At 37.8% G+C, this 19,622-nt stretch overlaps 1 protein-coding gene across 1 annotated transcript; it reads left to right on the top strand.

The window, feature by feature from the left end:
* The first annotated feature begins 200 nt into the window (after nucleotides 1-200).
* RGS13 (regulator of G protein signaling 13) lies at nucleotides 201-19,133 on the top strand. Its single transcript, XM_042924714.1, has 4 exons — nucleotides 201-269; nucleotides 3,934-3,995; nucleotides 17,548-17,714; nucleotides 18,874-19,133. The coding sequence occupies exons 1-4, from the start codon at nucleotides 205-207 to the stop codon at nucleotides 19,054-19,056; spliced, it is 477 nt and encodes a 158-aa protein (XP_042780648.1). The 5' UTR covers nucleotides 201-204; the 3' UTR covers nucleotides 19,057-19,133.
* Nucleotides 19,134-19,622: the final 489 nt, after the last annotated feature.

Genomic DNA, 19,622 nt, shown 5'->3' with positions numbered 1-19,622 from the left:
ATTCCTAAAAAATATTTATGAGATGAGTTTTTTTGTTCTCCTCTCACTGGATGATGCCAGTGACTGTATTCCATTAATTTCAGAAACCCATGCTTATTTTTTCATGATTTATAATTTTGGGTATTCCTGAGACATTGACTCTAGCATATAATTATTTTAAATGACTAAATTATACTAAGTATATTTCTGTATTGCTTTAGAAAAATGAGCAGGCAGACTTGTTGGATTTGCAAGCCTTGCAGAGATGAATCTCAGAGGCTCCCGTCAAAGTAAGTAGCATTTAAATTCTATGGCCACCATAATGCATATTTACCACATGATAAATAGGTGTACATTCACTCAACTGCTAATTTAATATATTTTGTTCAGAATGTAGAATTTGCATTTACACATGAGTAATTTCACCAGAAGAGCAATCATGTATTACACTAAGGTTTCATTTTCATTAGTTATGGTTTACACTTGAGAATTAAGCAAGTTTAATGTTTCTACAGTGTCTATTATGAATAAATACTGAGACTTTTTCTAACATTTTATATTGTTTATGTTAAAATGAGATTCTTTATCCAAAATATTGTTTTCATGATTCAAACCCTCCATCTACAAAGTGTCAGAAACCTCATGTCCAGTTGGAAGAAGTGAGACCGGGGAGGTAACCAAATGCTTACCAAGCTCCTGAGGCTCTTGGATATTTTGCCAAAAGAAAAAATGTAGCTATCTGGATGGGAACGGTGACTGTTGAAATAAAAAGCAGAATGCCTCAGGAGGGTAACAAACCATTTGATTGGATTTTCCACCTCAGGGTTCCCAGGAGTTTAACCAGAGTGCCTAACTTTAGTCCACGTGGAATACTCAGTCGTAGCCACATCTCCCTTGCTAGGTCAGAGCTCCTGGCATGCATGCTCCACCCCCTAGTACCTAAATGTCCAAAAACACTTAAAAGCATTTGTGTGAGGTGGGGAGGAGGCTGCAGTGGTAGGTGGAAGAGACAATAAGGCCCAAAGCTCAGCATTTTAAACAACCAGGTGAAGCTACTACACTGAACAGGCACGTGCAAAGAGGAAGATGAAACAGGTTAATTTGGGAATAGCTTCCTTCTCTTCTGCTGGTGACTCCCACCGAGTATCACCATCTGGGCTCACATGTCTTTCTACTTGCCTTGCAGACCCCCCACCCCCATCAGGGAAGGGAGAGACCAAGGAAAGAGAATTCACGTTCCTGGCAAGGCTGGTAGATAACAGTCACTTGCTAGGTGCTTTACTTTCACGAACTACTTTAATTTTCCAGATAGATAGCTTTGAGAAATAGATATTATCCCCATTTTATAGATAATAAAGCAGGGCCTCAAAGATTTGAGGTAAAACCAAAATTTATTAAATGCAGCACTGGAATTAGAATTTAGGACTGTCAGATTCCAAACACTCTCCATTCTTGTTTCCATAATGACATGAGGTCTCAGAATACTCCCCTGTTTTTTATTAGGAAATCCAGGTAGGTGAGGGGACAGAGGTGTTTAGAATTATTAGCATACAGACAGCTGAATAGCCATGGGACAGCATGAAGTTTGTGAGATACTCAGAAAAAATTACAAGCCAAATGGGATTAAGCCAAAACCAAATTTCATTTTCACAGTTTTTTAAGTTTATTTATTTTGACAGAGAGAGAGCACATGGGAGAAGCAGAGAGAGAGAGAGGGGGAGAGAGAGAAAGAGAGAGAGAGAGAGAGAGAGAGAGAGAATCCCAAGTAGGCTCCACACTAGGATAGTGCAGAGCCTGATGGAGGCTCAAACTCATGAACCATGAGATCATGACCTAAACCAAAATTAAGAGTTGGTCACTTAACCAACTGAGCCACCCAGGCACCCCTCATTGCATAATTTTAACACCAACCATAACCATTCCAATCATGGTCTATCTCCCTAAATCTCATGAATCTTAGAGGCAGAAGAATTCTCTAGCCAACAAAGTACCAACACTTTATTTTAAGCTAAGCCAAGACAATGATGGCCTCTTCACTCATGTTGTAGATTTTATTTTTTCCTATATAATAAGAATGGGTGGGACAGAGAGGCATGCCACATACCTTACCTAGCACTTACCATTTTACTGGATGGAAAAGGTTACTTGAGGTTACTGTTTTTAAAGTTCTTAATAACAGAAAAGAACAGTGAGTCAGATACCATTTCATGAAAATTTTTTTTTTTAAGCAATCTTTACAGCAGTATACTGTTAAGCCTCAGTGCTGATGCACATAGTCCGTCTAAAACTGGCAAGAGCCATCTGAATTTGCAGAAAACAAAAGATACTTGACCTTTTTAAGATCTTGATATTTTTCCATGTTCTAGGTCATTTTTTAACCTCTTTAATCTTCCTTCATTGTGTCAAGTACCTACTAATGCCGATGGCTGTTCCCTCAAAACCAATTATTGAGCAAACTATACCAAAAGTAGCCAATGGAAAGGGTTTGCTTGTATCTAGAGCTATCTGATTATATGATGTTATTGAAAACTGGAAAATTAAGAGTGAACCATTGTAAACTGAAACAATCATAAACTAAATGGCAGTGAACACAATGATTATTTTAAAGGAGAGAAAATAAAATGATTTATATGTAAGAATACATAGTCACTTGCCAATTCACCTCACAAAGCCCAGAAAAAATGAACAGAAATGAAGCTTCAAACCCATATCTTTCACAGATATTCTTGAAATTGTAAATGGTTTCTTATACTGTTTATTTACATATTATTTGCAGTACTAAAAATTCAAACCTTCAACATGTAAACAAAATTATAGCAAATAATAGAGAAAATACCTACATAAAGTAGATATAGAGTTAATAACTTTATTCTATGAATGCATGCAAAGAAGCTTTGTGGATGAATCCAAGATGTGAAGAGTCTAAATGGCAAACACATTGCTGGTGACAGCAGCACACAATACAAACCCAAATGCAATTTGGCAACTTACACCAAGAACCTTAAAAATGTGCATTTTTGACCCACTTTAATTCTACTTCTGTGAACTCCCTCAACAATTACCTTATTTGATCATAGCAAGCCTTAATCACAAGTTTTTATGCTAAAAAGTGAGAAATAATCAAAATGCTCATTGAGAATATGTAAACTATAGAATGCTCCCTTGTGGAATACTCAACACTCCTCGGTGACTAGCAGTGATTATAAATCTATAATTATAAGTTATAACATAATAAGTGGTTATTAAGACAATTGTGATGACATATAAAAAGCTTATTAAAAATAATATATACATATATATGTACACACTCACAAAGTATGCACACACACAAACACACACGCAGAGTATGGCTACTTCTTGGTTAAAACACACTAACACACACATAACAAAAACACTAAAAAGAAATCAAAAATATTAATAGTAGTAATTCAGGAATAGGTAAATTACAGGACTAAGGGTGCTATAGATCATTATCTTGTAAAAATTTATCATATTTTCAAATTTACATTACTTTCATAATTTTGTTTAATTTTAACAATTTGGAAAGTAAAAATAAAATGTAAAAGATCACAGAAAGATAAATTTCCTTTTAAAATCACATACAAATATGGGGCGCCTGGGTGGCTCAGTCGGTTAAGCATCTGACTTCAGCTCAGGTCACGATCTCAGAATTCATGGGTTAGAGCCCCACATCGGGCTCTGTGCTGACAGCTCAGAGCCTGGAGCCTTCTTGGGATTCTGTGTCTCCCTCTCTCTCTCTACCCTTCCCCCACTCATGCTCTGTCTCTCTCTGTCTCTCAAAAATAAATAAACATTAAAAAATTAAAAAAAAACACATACAAATAGAGTATAGCTATATTGTGGCATTATTTTCAGGATCATATATTTCTATTTAATTCAGCAAAACCTTGAGAATATGTTGATGCAATGACCACATTTTGTTTCTTTTCAAAGCATTACTTTGGAGGAAGTGTTACAGTGGGCCCAGTCTTTTGAAAAGTTGATGGCTACGAAATGTGAGTATGATGTATATGTTTGAATAACCAGTTTCATTCCTAAGAGAAAAAAGTGGCCCTAGGTGATGAACGTATGCAGCTCTTCTCACAGCCTTCAGAATGGCAGCTGCCCCAGTCACAAAAAGAAAACCTGAAAATAGTTTGTCGTGTCAACCACTATTATTTTCTTTGCTGTTAATTAAAACAAGATTAGTCACTGTGAATAGTCTTCACAAGTGTATGTGTAAAATCCCTTGGAAAATATGTCTAAATTGTAACACATACTGAAATATACTGTCTTATCATAGCTTTCTAAAGTTAGAATTTTAGAAAACTCAAAAATTTGCTGCTCTTAGTGCCTTCAAAAGTAAGAATAAATTTTGAGTCTTGATGTTCTAAAACTCCCCAGAGTTAGTTTTCAACTTTATCAGTGTCTGATTTCAGTGGGACTTTATATAAGTCTACATATAGTTGTATATAAGCGTCAACATTCAGACGGTATAAATGAAAGCTAACAACAATGGATATTAGGGACACAGAGTCATAGGCTCAATGCAAGAAATGAGAAGCATTTGTATTCATGGGAGCAGTCAACTGTATTTGGGTACAAAATTGGGAAGTTGTAGAAAATGATAAATATCAGAAGACAGGTACAGGAAAAAATATTGTAAGTACTCAAAGAAAATTCTTTTTTTTTAAATGTTTATTTTTCTTTGAGAGAGAGACCGAGTGCTAATGGGGGTGGGGCAGAGAGAGAAGGAGACACAGAATCCAAAGCAGGCTCCAGGCTCCAAGCTGTCAGCACAGAGCCCGATGCGGGGCTTGAACCCACAAACCGTGAGATCATGACCCGAGCCAAAGTTAGACACTCAACTGACTGAGCCACCCAGGCGCCCCATCAAAGAAAATTCTCTTGTTTGCTGAATTTGATATTTTTTAATGGAGTTTGTTCCCATCAAATGGTTGTTAATTTTTGCCTATACATCTCTTTTTATTTGAGATTCCTTATTAGCTTCTGTGTGAATATTTCATCTGTTTATACCTATTGACTATGGAAGGGGACTTAGCTATGCTACTTGATGGTTCAATTGATGAGATATGCAGGTGGTAACTCTGGGTAAAGTACTTCCTGTTACTCCTGGGGGTGACCATGCTTCTGGGGCACTTCCTGCTCTCTCTGCACAAGGGCCCCTCTTGATATGGAGACAACTATCACTGTCTGACCCAGAGGGCAATTAGGGGAGGTGTAGACCCCTGGCTCCTCCTACAGGAACACCTTCATCAGATATTCTAGCAATTACTTCATGGCCCCTCCATAGCACCTGCAGACTTGGATCACTACCTGAACTCCCACCTATCATAACAGGCCTTTCCAATAAGCATTTGAGACCATGATTTACTTGTGAACCCTGCCTTTTACTTTTCAAGTATTCCTCATAGTTTGTGATCCAAGTTGCCAGCATGTGAATTTTTAAAAATATATTTTTTGCAGGGTGCCTGGATGGCTCAGTAGGTTAAGCTTTGGACTTTGGGTCAGGTCATGATCTTGTGGTTTGTGAGTTCGAGCCCTGCATTGGGCTCTGTGCTGACAGCTCAGAGCCTGGAGTCTGCTTCAGATTCTGTGTCTCCCTCTCTCTCTGCTCCTCCCCTGTGCGCTCTCTCTCTCTCTCTCTCAAAAATAAATAAACATTATATATACATATACGTATGTGTGTGTATATATATATGTCAATTTTAGAACAATGGGATGAGAGGAAGAGACAAAGGCATATGTTTAGTCAGCTATATTGATTGATCCACTGCTAAAGAATTTGGATTTCAGTCTCAACTCCCGGTAATTCCTGTTTTGCCATATTGCAGGTTAATCTCTCTCTTGAAGTCACAAATTCTCCATCTGTAACATGAGAATAATATCACCCATATTTTCAGCATTATTGTTCAGGTTAGACATAAAACACCTAGCTTAATGGCTGAGCAGGTTAGGCACACAATAATTGGTAGTTCTTTTTATTAGTAACAAGGCGCATGTCTCTGAATACCATTCCTTTTTCTCTGAGGCTTACCAAGAAGTTCAAAATCCCTATCTTGGCATTCAAGACTCTCTACACCCAAACTCAGTGCACTTTTCACGATTTAGCCACAGCTCTGCCCCTTCATATAACACACCTGTCGGCCAGGGTGACCGTTGTTCCATTGGCTACACCGGCAACACACCTGTTCCAGGCTTCCCCCGCTAAGTCCTGTCTACTCTGTTATCCACACATCTTGGGTAGTAAAATTCAACTTCCACCTTTTCCATGAAACTTCTTAGAAATACTTGCCTTCTCTCTTCCATTAGTATCATTATTTATTCTTCTTCTTAGTACAGCTATTTGGTGTATTGGGTCTTTTTCCGCACTTTCTCAGTAGATCTTAAATTCCCTGAGAGCACAGATCAAGACGCATTCACCTTTCATCTCCCGTCCCAGAGACTAAAAATAATGTGCTTTGTATCTAATGGGCATCCAATAAGTGTTCAATGAGTAAATACAAGACAAATACTAGTAAGAAAATATCAAAATGTATTAAGCCACATTATGTAAAAGTTTCTGTGCCAGTTCTGGAGCTCTCATAGACAAAGTAAATAAAGTTAATTGTTCGGTAATGATCTCAAAGGAGAGCCTAGCTAGAACTAGGTACTTTGACATCTAGTGTCATGAAAATAAGCAAAGTTTACAGAAAAGATGAGGACAGGAAGATAGCATACTGCTTTTTATAAAAACCAGCAAAAGCAGGATAAGAATCTTAAGAGCAATCTAATTACTGTGAAATTCATGTAAAAATTTAATAATCACATAATAAAAAAGATGATAAAACAATTCATTCTATGGACCATCCAATCAGAAAGATAAAACTAAAAAAACAGACATTAAATGCCAGAAAATAAAGTGTGTTTACATTAACCAAGGACACTGGTAAAATGTGTTCTCTAGCTAAGATATGTAGATGCCTCTTTTTACATAGATTAAAAGACTGTCTCTAAGAACATGTAGTCAGAAACCCACTTAGGAAGGAAATGTATTAAGTGTAGTCCCAATAGATGAACAGGAATTGGTTTAACCCATGTTTGCTGGACAGTCATTAAGTAATAGTCATCACAACACTGAATTAAATCAACTTCTTCATGGGGAGAGAGGATCCAAGAAAAGCATCAGTTTAGGGCAGAACCCTGGTAAAATTAAGACCTTAGTTAGAAATTAAGAACTCTAGGGGCGCCTGGGTGGCTCAGTCAGTTAAGCGTCTGACTTCAGCTCAGGCCATGATCTCGCGGTCCGTGAGCCCCAGCCCCGCGTCGGGCTCTGTGCTGACAGCTCAGAGCCTGGAGCCTGTTTCAGATTCTGTGTCTCCCTCTCTCTCTGACCCTCCCCCGTTCATGCTCTGTTTCTCTCTGTCTCAAAAATAAATAAACGTTAAAAAAAAAAAAATTTAAAAAAAAAGAAATTAAGAACTCTAGTAATCTAGATATTGTTTAATGATACATTAATTGGCAAACAAGTTAATTTTTTAAAAACAGTACGTGTGCTCAATATCCATTTAGTAAATCTTAAGCACTTAGGTACCAGGCAATGTGCTCGAAAAAAACAAAATTCCCTGTGCCCATCTACCACATGAAATAACACAGAAAAAAAGGTAGATTTTTTTTTTTTTTATCAAAGACTGAAAATCTCCCAGAAGAGAACAGGGAAGCCTGCTATTTATAGCACATTGGGGTAAAGTAGAAAATGGTGATGGAAACAACTTCTAGGAACAGCCCGAATGGCATTTTAAAGGCAAGGCAAATACATATTTTTTTAATTTTTTTAATTTTATTTTTTTTTAATTTACATCCAAATTAGTTAGCATATATACACACTTTTTAAAAATAATGGCATTTGGCAAATTTTTCACTAAAGACTGATTGTCAGGGTTTGGTTTGCTTTCCTTTTTGGTTTTTGCTTCCAGAGTAAAAATGGTTTTATGAAGCTATGTCTTTCCCTTGAAGAGTCTATTGTTACATTCAACAAGCAGAAGGAAGCTCTAAATCCAGAAAGAAAAACATACACCCACCTTTCTTTGACATAAAATTACTTGCAAGGTCCAGTTAGGACAGCCTCATAGAAGACCAGCATCTAAAATACGTACGACTTGTGATAGTAAAATGTGTCCTTATGAAGTGCCCTATGTAAAAGGCTGAGAATCTTGAGGGCTCAAAAAACTGCCAAGAGCAAACTGCTTTGAGTTTTAGCATACATTATGGAGTGTGATCTCTGAGCAATTAAGTATTTATGGAGTTCCTACTATGTATGACAGAAGGACAGTGGAAGTGCTTTCTTTTTTTTATTATTTAAATTTTTTTAAATGTTCATTTATTTTGAGTGAGAGAGAGAGAGAGACAGAGCATGAGTGGGGTAGGGGTAGAGAGAGAGGGGAGACACAGAATCTGAAGCAGGCTCCAGGCCTTGAGCTATCAGCACAGAGCCCAATGTGGGGCTTGAACCCAAGAGCTTTAAGATCATGACCTGCACCAAAGTAGCCACTTAACCGATTGAGCCACCCAGGCACCCTGGGAAGTGCTTTCATGAAGGCACAGATAAGGATAGATAAAATATATGTGCACCATATATTTGTGAATCACTGTAACAAAGGGAGACTAGAAATACAGGTCACCTAGCACAAACCTACTATGTATGGGCTCAAAGGTGAAGATAGATGAGAAGGAATGGCAGGTCTTTGGGAAAAGCTTCTCACAAGAGGCAAATTTGAGCTGGAACTTGATTCAGACTGTTGTAAAATGATGAGGAGGTGTGACTGGCAGTATGTTAAAGACAGTCAACTATTTTAGAAGTAAGTCCAATATAGATAAAAGCTTCTTTGAAGGAAGAGATACAGTATGTAGGATTCTTCAGGATTTAGTGTAAAAAAAAAATGGTCTTATTAAAAAATCTCCATAATGAATTAAGCAGAAATTTCCAAGTCTACAGATGATAAAAAGTCCTCCAAGTTTCCAAACACCCGAGTTTTTAGGAAGGAGTTACATTATTTGCAAATGGACATAAAAGTAGTAAGTTATTTAATGGGTCAGAAAAAAAATTTGTCAGACCTGTTGACAAAAGTATCTGAGAATCACAAAATTTGTTTTCTTAAATTATATTGACCCAAAATAGACACTGTGCCTCAAACATCATCAGAATGTTGGGCATCACCAAGATGAATAATAGAAAGAAAATCCTGTGAATATATCTGCTAACTAAACCTAGTAGAAATCTGTAGTTCTGATGGCTAAATCTGATAGAACTAGAAAAGATACAGAAATATGCTTTTGCAATGACAAGGGGACCGACAATCACCTAAAACCCAATGGCTCTACAAACTGGAAAGAGTCAAGAGTGAAAAATAATCAAATCAAAATTTTGACTAATCAGTTTTCCTTTTAAATGACAAAATGACAAATGGTACCAGACATTAAAATGACAAAAAATGGTACCAGAAAAAACAATACATATGCGTATCTGCTAAACCTCAAAAGGTGAGGGTAGAGGCTGCTCATTCATATTTGAGTAAACTATGTTTAATATAAATTAAAAGAAATCACTAAAACTGCAACTAACTTCTTTGGATGATTCATTCAATGCTTCCAAGTGTCTGGCAATCCTACCAAGCGCTGAGACAGAGGTGAAAAAGACCTGTAAGGTCATTGTGCTCAGCTCATGTGCTCCCTCTAGAGGGAGGAGATAGAAAAACAAGCAAATAAATTAATGAAAACATTCATTCCAGTAAATGTTAAATGCTTTGAACAAAATAAAAACCAAGTGGTATAACAAAGAAAGGCAAGTATGAGAGGGTAGTTCAATTGGATAATTAGAGGAGAACTGTCAGGAGGCACAAAATTTGAGCCAATTGCTGAATGATGAGAAGTATCATCAAGCTGATGAGCCGTCAGGCTGGGATCTGGGGGGCACAGTGGCCCACACAAAGGAAAGCCATGTTCAAAAGACCCTGAGATGTGACTGAGGTTAGTGTCTTCAAATAACTAAAGAAGTTCAACATGACAAGAGTATAGAGCCTTATTGGCCACATGAGTGGCTTTAAACTGAAGAATAACAAGAGTCAATGTATCCTCCGGTTCTCTTCTGAAAAAAAGAAGCAGAAAGACCAGTTGGAAGGCTATTGAAATAAACCACATAAGACCAGAAGTCGGTGGGGAAGACAAAGCCAAGAGTACTTAATATATAAACTCTAATCAAAGCCATGGGACTATGAGATTACTTAGCAGGAGAGTTCAGAGAGAGGAGAGGAGAGATCCAGAGATGGAGCTTAGGTGGACACTAATATTTCTAAATCCAGAGAAGAGGAAGAGTCAGCAAAGGAAATGGAAAAAGATCATCAGGTGAGTTAAGGGTGACCAAAACAGTACATCATCATGAAAGGCCAAAAAGAGCATGTTTCAGGAAGGGAGCTGTGAACTGTGGTCAGAGACTGCTGAGAAGTCAGGTAATATGATGAAAGAGCAGTGACCATTGGATATGGCAATATGAAAGTCAATGGTGCCTTGGGAGGAACAGTTGCAGAGGCATGGGGATGGATAGGACAAGAGGAAGCAAGGCCGAGGATATAGGGGATTATTTACATAAGTTTTGAGATGAAGGTCAACAGAGAAAAGAGTAGCAGCTAGAAAGAGTCATGAGGTCAATATTGGAAATATAGACAACAGACCTTGTTGATTTTATTTGGGAAATACAGCAGCATCATTGTGGATGATGGCAACCATCAGAGAGGAAGAAAGTGATGACGGGGAAGACAGTGGAGACAATTTTAAGAGCAACAGAGAAATGCAAAGCCATGGAGAAAGCATAATTAGGTAGAAGACAAAAAGAGAACTGTTTGGACATTGTTTTCCTATCAGAAGGAAAGTTAGAAAGGACATGTACCAGTAGAGGTAAGTCGGTTGATTTGGTAGAGAGAAAATGAGGGAATCTCTGCGTGAATAAATCAGTGTTCTCAGTGAAGACTGAGGCAAGGTCATCAGCAGAGAGCTGAGGAGAGATGTGCTGGGACCTTAAAAAGAAAGAAGAGGGGCGCCTGGGTGGCTCAGTCGGTTGAGTGTCCGACTTCAGCTCAGGTCATGATCTCACAGTCTGTGAGATCGAGCCCTGCATCGGGCTCTGTGCTGACAGCTCAGAGCCTGGAGCCTGCTTCAGATTCTGTCTCCCTCTCTCTGCCCCTCCCCTGCTCATGCTCTGTCTCTGTCTCAAAAATAAATAAAAACATTTAAAAAAGATATGAAATAGCTTCTGGAGAGTTAAAGAACCAATTTAAAAATTGTAGCTATATAAGTTGTCCCTCACATGAGTTTACTCTATAGATGGGGTGCTCAGAATAACTTTAATTAGCAGACAAACTTAGTATTCACAGTACAATCAATGGTATAGTACCATGAGCAACATAGATAGATGTGTTCTTGAGAGATATTTTATCTATAAACCAAGATACCATGGAAGGGTGGTAGGATGACTGGGTCATGTTGAGTGCCCACTTAAAATCTGCAGAGATGATTTCAAGTGCGAAAGCCCAGTTACATATTTTTCTATGGCCTCTTCAGTTTGCTCCAGACCAGACATAGAGTTCAGCCATTCTAAATAAGCAGGTGTTCTGAGTCACAGGGTTGGCATCACTATTAATTTTGGTCAAAATCAACCTTCAGTGTATGGTGTACTTTCCTCCCTTTCTCAGTTACCACAACCACCTGCCAACAGCCTCGGAAACGCCAGGTTGGATACTATGGGATTATTTTACTGCTAAAGGCAATGAAGACTGCTCTGACTTACACTGGCCGGTGCATCCTCATCCTCACACAAAGCAGGCATTAGAAGCTACTAATGGATATTGCTGTCCCATCACGTACATCCTGATCTCTAAGGCAGAGCCCCTCCTTCAGCTCACTTCCTCTGTGACAGATTCTGTACTGCTCACTGTGCATCGACAGCCTCCTACACTATCATTTATTCTACCCTCTGCTAACCACTGCTGTTGCCATGGCTCCCGTCAGCAGCCCTCACATTCCCTGCACGGCCAGGCCACAGCCCCTTCCCTCGGTACTGTTTCTCTTCTCTAACTTCTCATGCACTTGTTCACCTTGCAGGAAGAAAAACAAAACAACAAAACCTGGCCTTTTATAGACACCACTGTTCAATTAGTGCATGTTTGTCTCCCTGTCCAAAAAAAAAAAAAAAAAGTAACAACATGCCAGGTATAATCCTCTGGTCCTTGGTGCTTCCTGGATACTAACAATTAGGGCACGCTTCTTCACTTTTCAAACGTATGGAGATTCACTTGAAAACATAGAAGCACGAGGAATCCGAAAGCCTGAACTGACCTTTTTTAGTCAGTACCTGCTGTCCATCAGGCAGTGCATAGGCACTGGGCATAGGAAGGTGGAACTGGGGTCCTAGTCATCAAAGTGTTTGCCTGTGAGTAGGAGAGTGATCAAAGTAAATTAGTAGATACAACACACTGTGGTATAGGGTGAGAGGGAACTATCATTAAAATAACGGTAGACTAGGTGCTATTTGTCAACTGACAGGAAGCACTTACCTAGTTGGGGAGGAGGAGGTTGTTCCAGAGAAATTTTTCCAGAAACAGATATTTAACCTGAGTCTTAGATCCTAGTACAAAGCCTACCACACAGGAGGGAACTGCATATACAACAGCGTGGGGGTCGCACACTGCTTGGCCAGGAGCAAGGCTCAAACAAAGACTGTTTCCAGAAGTGACAAGGGAAGAGGATAGAGAGGTAGGGAGCACTGTATCCTAACGGGCCCTGTAGCCACTGCCAAAGTCCGGCTTTTTTTTTTTTTAATTAGGGCAATGGGAAAAGGTTGAAAGGTTATAAATAAAGGGTTGTGGCCAGATTTTTGCCTTAGAGATTTTTCTCTGATAAAAGTGCAAAACAGATTGAAAGCAGGTCAGGTAGATGAACTGAGGCTTTTTCAGATTAGGTGGCTTACAAATATTTCTCAAAAATCATTAAAAAATAATCTGTAAAAAGAGAACAGAAGATAACATAATAAGTATAACAGATAGCTTCTTTAATATACAAAGAAGTCTGAAAAATTCCAAAAAGACTAACAATGCAAAAAAAAAAAAAAATTCCAAAAGATTTGAAATTCAGTAGGAAAGAAAAAATGTTGAGGCATTAATATTTTAAAAGTGCAAGCTAAACAGTTACAAGTCATTGGTTTTACCCCATCAGATTGGAAAGGATGGAGTAAGCAGACACTTTCACACCGCTGTTAGTAATGAGAACTAATGAAATCTTTCCAAAAGCAATTTTACAAAAGATACCAAGAGTTTCCAAAAACATTACATCCAATAATCTAGGAATTCCACTCTTTTAAATTCATTATAATAAAATTATTACTGATGCAAAGATTTACACACCAAATATTCAATGTAAAATAATTTATAACAAAAAATGGGAAACAATATAAATATTCAACAATAGTAGGGTAGCCTAATATAATATAGAGTTGTCTTGCAATGGACTACTATGTGACCCTTGAAAATAAAAAGGAGAAAATGTTTCTGGGGCACATTTCTGGGCAGCTCAGTCGGTTAAGCATCCGACTTCGGCTCAGGTCATGATCTCACGGTTCATGGGTTCGAGCTCCACGACTGGATCTGTGTTGACAGCTCAGAGCCTGGAGCCTGCTTCAGATTCTGTGTCTCCCCCTCTCTCTGCCCCTCCCCCACTCTCGCGTGCGCTCGCTCTCTCTCTCAAAAATAAATATTAAAAAAAAATTTTATAAAAACTGTTTCTACATATTAAGTATGAAAGAGTGACACAGAATTGCTTTCACATTATAATGCCAGTAATTTGCATGTGTATCTGTGTTTTTATAGACAAATGAATTCTAGTTAGATAGAAAGTTAAACATTAACAAAGGACTGAAAGAATAAAGAAAATATATCAAATCGTCAACAATCATTATTATCTTTTTTAGAGGTTCTCTGTATTTAAAAACGACTTATAGTACTTTAAGTTACATTTATAAGGAGAAAAATCATAAAGGATTAATATCACAGAAGCCAAACTAGAGAAACTCAATAAAGCAGATTTACTTTCAAACTTCAGGAAGAAGCTAGTACAGTTATGGAATTTATTATCCCAAGTGGTACAGACTGAAAATAAACTAGATGTAAAATCGTTTTAGGCACATTTCTGATGAAAGACTGCTGTATAGCACGATTTTAGGATTTATTTCATGGTGTAAGCTTTTTCCCCTTGCAGAAAACAATCCTGGAACAGATGGGCCACTGCTCTGACTCGGCCAAGAGGAATGCCACATTTCCCTTCCACATCAAGAAACTGACATGTGTCACCTTGTGTGTCATAGAAAATACTAATTTCCATGACTGGTTTAAAAAAAAAAAAAACAAGCTACAGAGTCCCAAAAGCATCACTCTCATTCTTAAGGGAAAAGCATACACTATGTATGACATAAACCTACTTTTTCCATCCTCTCAACTTAATGAGCAATTCTGTTGTTTATCTTTATTCACTCTGTGCCAACAGAGTCACTGTCTCTTTAATGCTCAGGAAGGAGAATCATTTACAACTTCAGAATGGGCTACTTTGGGCTACGTGGCCTAATTTGGAAAAGGCTTTTCCACCTTTAAATTCACTTGTTGTATGAGTCATTAGAAGTTCTAAATTGAGCAATTCAGTTCCAACTTTAATAATTACTCAGATTCCTGGAACACCGTTATACAAATGCGCTTTCAGCTGCTTGCCTTGGTTAACTTATAAAAATTCGGTAAAACACACCAGCCATGTGAGTTTACTTATTCTACACACCAGAATGTTACGTGAAATATCAGATAAGTTCAAATGGTCCACGTCTGCTTTCAGGTCCAGGTCAGGTTATGATGCAGTAAAACACGACATTAAAATCCCACTAATTTATTTATAAGAAACATTCATTTCTTGTTTGCGCCACACAGTGACTGAGTTCAGCTCCACCTCCATTCTATGTCCTCATTCTGGCCTTCAGGCAAAAGAAGCAGGTCTTTTCCAGAATGTACTTTTTGCATGACCGTTTGAAAGCTCAACAGCAGGCCACCTGCTTGAAACTTCTGCTTAAAGCCTTTTGCTTACACCTGCGTATGGCAATTTGCATGTATTTCATTGGGTAAAACAAATCCAATGGGCAAGGCCGATATAAATGGGACATAAAAGTATAATCCTCCTATGAGAATGGCAGGGAGTAACTAAGATCAATACTACAATCTACCATATTATCAAATATCTATATAAAATACAAATTGCAAAACATGGATGGCCTCATTAGCAAAGGACTTGAGTATATGGAGAATTGTTGAGTCATTTGGCCAGCCCGAAAAGATCCTTCCTCCACTTGCAATCAGGAGAGAAATTAGAGAAGACCATACAGATGCCGGCAGGTTCTGAAATGAGAATCTCTAAATATTTTACTATACATTTAAGCTAAACATAAACACAAATTCAGAATACTATAACACAGACTCTAATATTGGTTTCCAAGTCATCTCCCTAGTCCCCACTCACCCATGCACTCACCCATCCGAGTACCTGGCACCTATCATTCCAGGATCTACAGATTTTATCTGGTATCTCATTTTTTCCCTGTTCCATAGCTCATTTCTTTATTTTAGGACTTATTTTCTGTCCCTAATGAGGTATGCTCTCAAAATTCTACTAAGTACAAAGTACTAAGTACAATATCCAGACTTTAAGCCAGCTTTAAGTCTGGCTTATTAAGCCAGAAATACCTTTCTGTTTTGATTTGTTTTTTGTTGTCGTTGTTGTTGTTGTTTTGTTTTGTTTGTTTTTGGTTTGCCTTTCCATTCAGCTGTTTCTCCAACAGGAGCTCCAACTGCTACAGGTATTGGTTCTGACCTCAGCTTTCTGTGTCTGTGATGAGGCAAGGCACATCTTAAAGTTAGTTTGGTGTGAAAATAAACTTCTTGTTTGAAATCTAAGATAAAATATATTCCCCCATTGGGTAGAAGTATCTAATCCATATTACTTCCTATGTTACAGTTTTATACACGCTCTACCCCCATTTCATCTGTCCTCTCAACTCAAGTGATGTTCCTTTCAAACCCTTTCCCACTCAATGTCATGGAGGCTTCACTTACATGATAATAATGAGACATGCTCTAATTTTGTGTATTACTAAAATGGCACACTTCTTGCAGATTACCAGTTTTTCCCAACCCTAATCCTCCTTAGAAGGGATCTGCCTCTATTTGAGTTTATCGCTTGAATAAAAATATCTTAATTGTTATCTTTATTTTTGTATTACTGCCAACAGAGCCAAGTAGAAGCCAAGGAGTCAAGGCTTTCTAGTGCTAGAAAATTCAATCCAATCTCTTACGTGAAGATCCAAGAAAATCTGATTTTACATTGCTATTCCATCTGATTACCATTATTTCTTATAACAGTTAATAATACTGATAACATATTTTTAATCAAAATTCTATATTTGGTCACATATTCAATGTGCCTACACACACATTTCTCTTACTGTCAATTAAAAGTTATGTCGTTCCATCATTTAGAAATTCAATTTCTCAGATATGCCAAGAGACTTCCTAGTCACCAATGAAGTTCTGAGAGTGTTCATCTTCGATACTGAGAGTACTTGGTCCTCCCAAAGATTCATATTAATGTGTCAGATTTGTGAGAGCTTGTCTAACCCTCTTCTTCAAACACTAGCTCCTACAAAATAGAGCCTCAATCAGAAAAGCTCCTTCCACATGCATGTCATTAGCCACTCAGTCCAGAAATGCAATTTAAGACAAAAACTAAGAATAAACATCTCTGGCATCAAATGTCATTTGATGATTGTGCTGCACATACCCATTGTCCTGCTCTTGATTTTGAGATAGTTTCCAACGCCCCATCTGAATTCCATTCTTTGCCTGGTCCTTCATTTCTAGTTTGAAACATAATGTATGAATATAAAGTTGAACTTTTCATCCATCTGTGTTCTCCTGCTCAGATTGGATATTGAGAAACACCCCAGGATGTACAACTTGATCAATTTATTACTCCTACATGACTTGGGTATTTTTCTTCCAACCTTGACCTGCCTGTTGAGATTCTAAACCTTGCTCTGACCCTCCAGTTTGGCTTTGAGGGCTTAGATTTTTTTGTTTCAGTTTCATGATCAGAGCTCTGTCCACTGATGCAACTTAAGTCTTCTTTCTGGGTCCTTGTGACCTCTTCTATCCTAGACCTACCCACATCAGTGGACATTCTCCTGAGTGGCTCAGAATAAAAGAACGAAGGGGTAACCACACCACTGACTGGCATTGTCAAAACATGCTTCAGATTTATAGATCTAAGGTGTGATGCGTGTGTGTGTGTGCATTTGTGTGTGTCATTATATAACACCCACTTGTTAAATAATTTGGAGCTTTGATTTAAACTTTAGTTTTAATCTGCATTAAATGTTCAGATTTTTTGATGATTTGACCCCCCAAAATAAACTGATTTCTCCATTACTTTTAGATGGTCCAGTAGTCTATGCAGCATACTTAAAAATGGAGCACAGTGATGAGAATATTAAATTCTGGATGGCATGTGAAACCTATAAGAAAATTGCCTCACGATGGAGCAGAATTTCTAGGGCAAAAAAGCTTTATAAGATTTACATCCGGCCACAGTCCCCTAGAGAGGTAACTACATGACAATGATGGCTAATGGAAATCAGTACATCCCGGGGAAGGACGCTAATATCTGTCAAGCACACATATGCGCCAGGCACTTTATATCCAGTACCTCCTATTATGCTACAAAATCAGTATTGGTAATCTTATTTTACAGATAAGAAGCCTGAGAATCTGAGAAACTAATTACCTTGTTCAGTGTCACATATCAGTTAAGTGAAAGTTAGGATTCAAAGTTAGGCCTGTCTGGCTCCAGAGCCTCTTGCCATTAAATTATCTTCATTCCTTGGAAAGTTTCTTTTTTAAAAAAAGAAGTCCTTGTAAGAAGAATTGACTTTGCTAGAAGGAACTACAGATACCATAAATGGGCGTGTTGACAAGCCCAGTAGTGTTGGGAAGAGTCTGCACCACGGCGCCAAAGCTCACTGCTCACCTCAGTTCCAAACCGGCAAACCCAGCAAACATTCACACTGACGCCACCGCCGGTCACTTACAACTGCCTGAAGAAATAACGCCGTGAGCGAATGACGCGCTAAGACCCCTTCTGGTAGAGAGAGAATAAGGAATGAAAACTCTTGTCAAGGAGATAAGGGTAGGCTATGATATATGAGATGCCTATCACACAGGACAGGCCTACATTATCCTCTTGTTCCTCAAAACTCTTGTCTGGAAATCACTTGGTTTATTGAAATAACCACTTCTCTCCTTTATTTCTCCACTTCTCTTCACTCTCTTCCCATTTCACGGCATATTCAGTGAACAGCATTCATGACTACTAAGATAAACTTTAAAATAGTACCGACTTCCCTTTTCCTTAAAAGAGATATTCATCTCATAAACTTCCTTGTTTGTAGACTCCACTAACAGAGCACTTGCATCTGCTTAAGTAAGCAATGGTTACTGAGATTTCCCTGGTCTTGGGCTTTTTTGTTTTGTCTTGTTTTTTCAAACTGGGATATGGAGGTGGGTGTTTAGTTTAAAAAAAAAAAAAGCAAAGTTTGTCTCTTATAAGTCGTTTTAGATACCTATGAAACTTGAGACAAAATTACCCTATTCCACTAAGGGAAAAAAAAAAAAAAGGAGAGTGGGGAATAAATTAAACCTTTCCATTATAGTTTCTGTCTTCAATTATACCTACTTATGCTGTATGTGTAATTTCACTTTTCAGATTAACATTGACAGTTCAACAAGAGAGACTATCATCAGGAATATTCAAGAACCCACTCAAACGTGTTTTGAAGAGGCTCAAAAGATAGTGTATATGCACATGGAAAGGGACTCGTATCCCAGGTTTCTAAAGTCAGAAATGTACCAGAACCTTTTGAAGACTATTCAGCCCAACAATTCCTAACTACTACTCAAAAGTTTAAATTGAAGATGGTGTATTGAAAGTACTGGATTTGTTTTTTTAATTCACACACACACACACACACACACACACACACACACACAATCAGAAGTAGAATAGGAATGAAATAGAAAAAAAAACCTATAAATTAATTTCTTCTAATTCTCAAAAAAAAAAAAAAAAACAGATCCCCAAAGGGATGGGGTCCAGAACAGTTACAATATGAATAACATAATTTATGGCATGCCTATGTAGCTCAGTTAACATATGAGGAGAAGGAAGGTCTTCATTACACCAATATTAGAAAGTTTTTACTGTAGTAGTCAACAAATGGATGTTTTCTTATTAATAAAATTTTGCTCGCATAATGCATAGACCAGTTCTTTAGAAATTGTAGCTATATGAGTTGTCTCTGGCATGAGTGCACTCCATAGATGAAGTGTTTGTATTAACTACTCAGTAGACAAACTTGGTATTTGAAGACAGTCAATGGTATAATATTATGAGCAATATAAAAAGATGTGTTCTTGAGAGATATTTTATCTGTAAAATTTTTCTACTATTATACT

This window comes from Panthera leo, chromosome F3 (assembly GCF_018350215.1).
Source record: "Panthera leo isolate Ple1 chromosome F3, P.leo_Ple1_pat1.1, whole genome shotgun sequence".
NCBI classification, from domain to species: domain Eukaryota; kingdom Metazoa; phylum Chordata; class Mammalia; order Carnivora; family Felidae; genus Panthera; species Panthera leo.
Note: the sequence above shows the minus strand (reverse complement) of the source record. Positions and strands in the feature narration are given on the sequence as shown.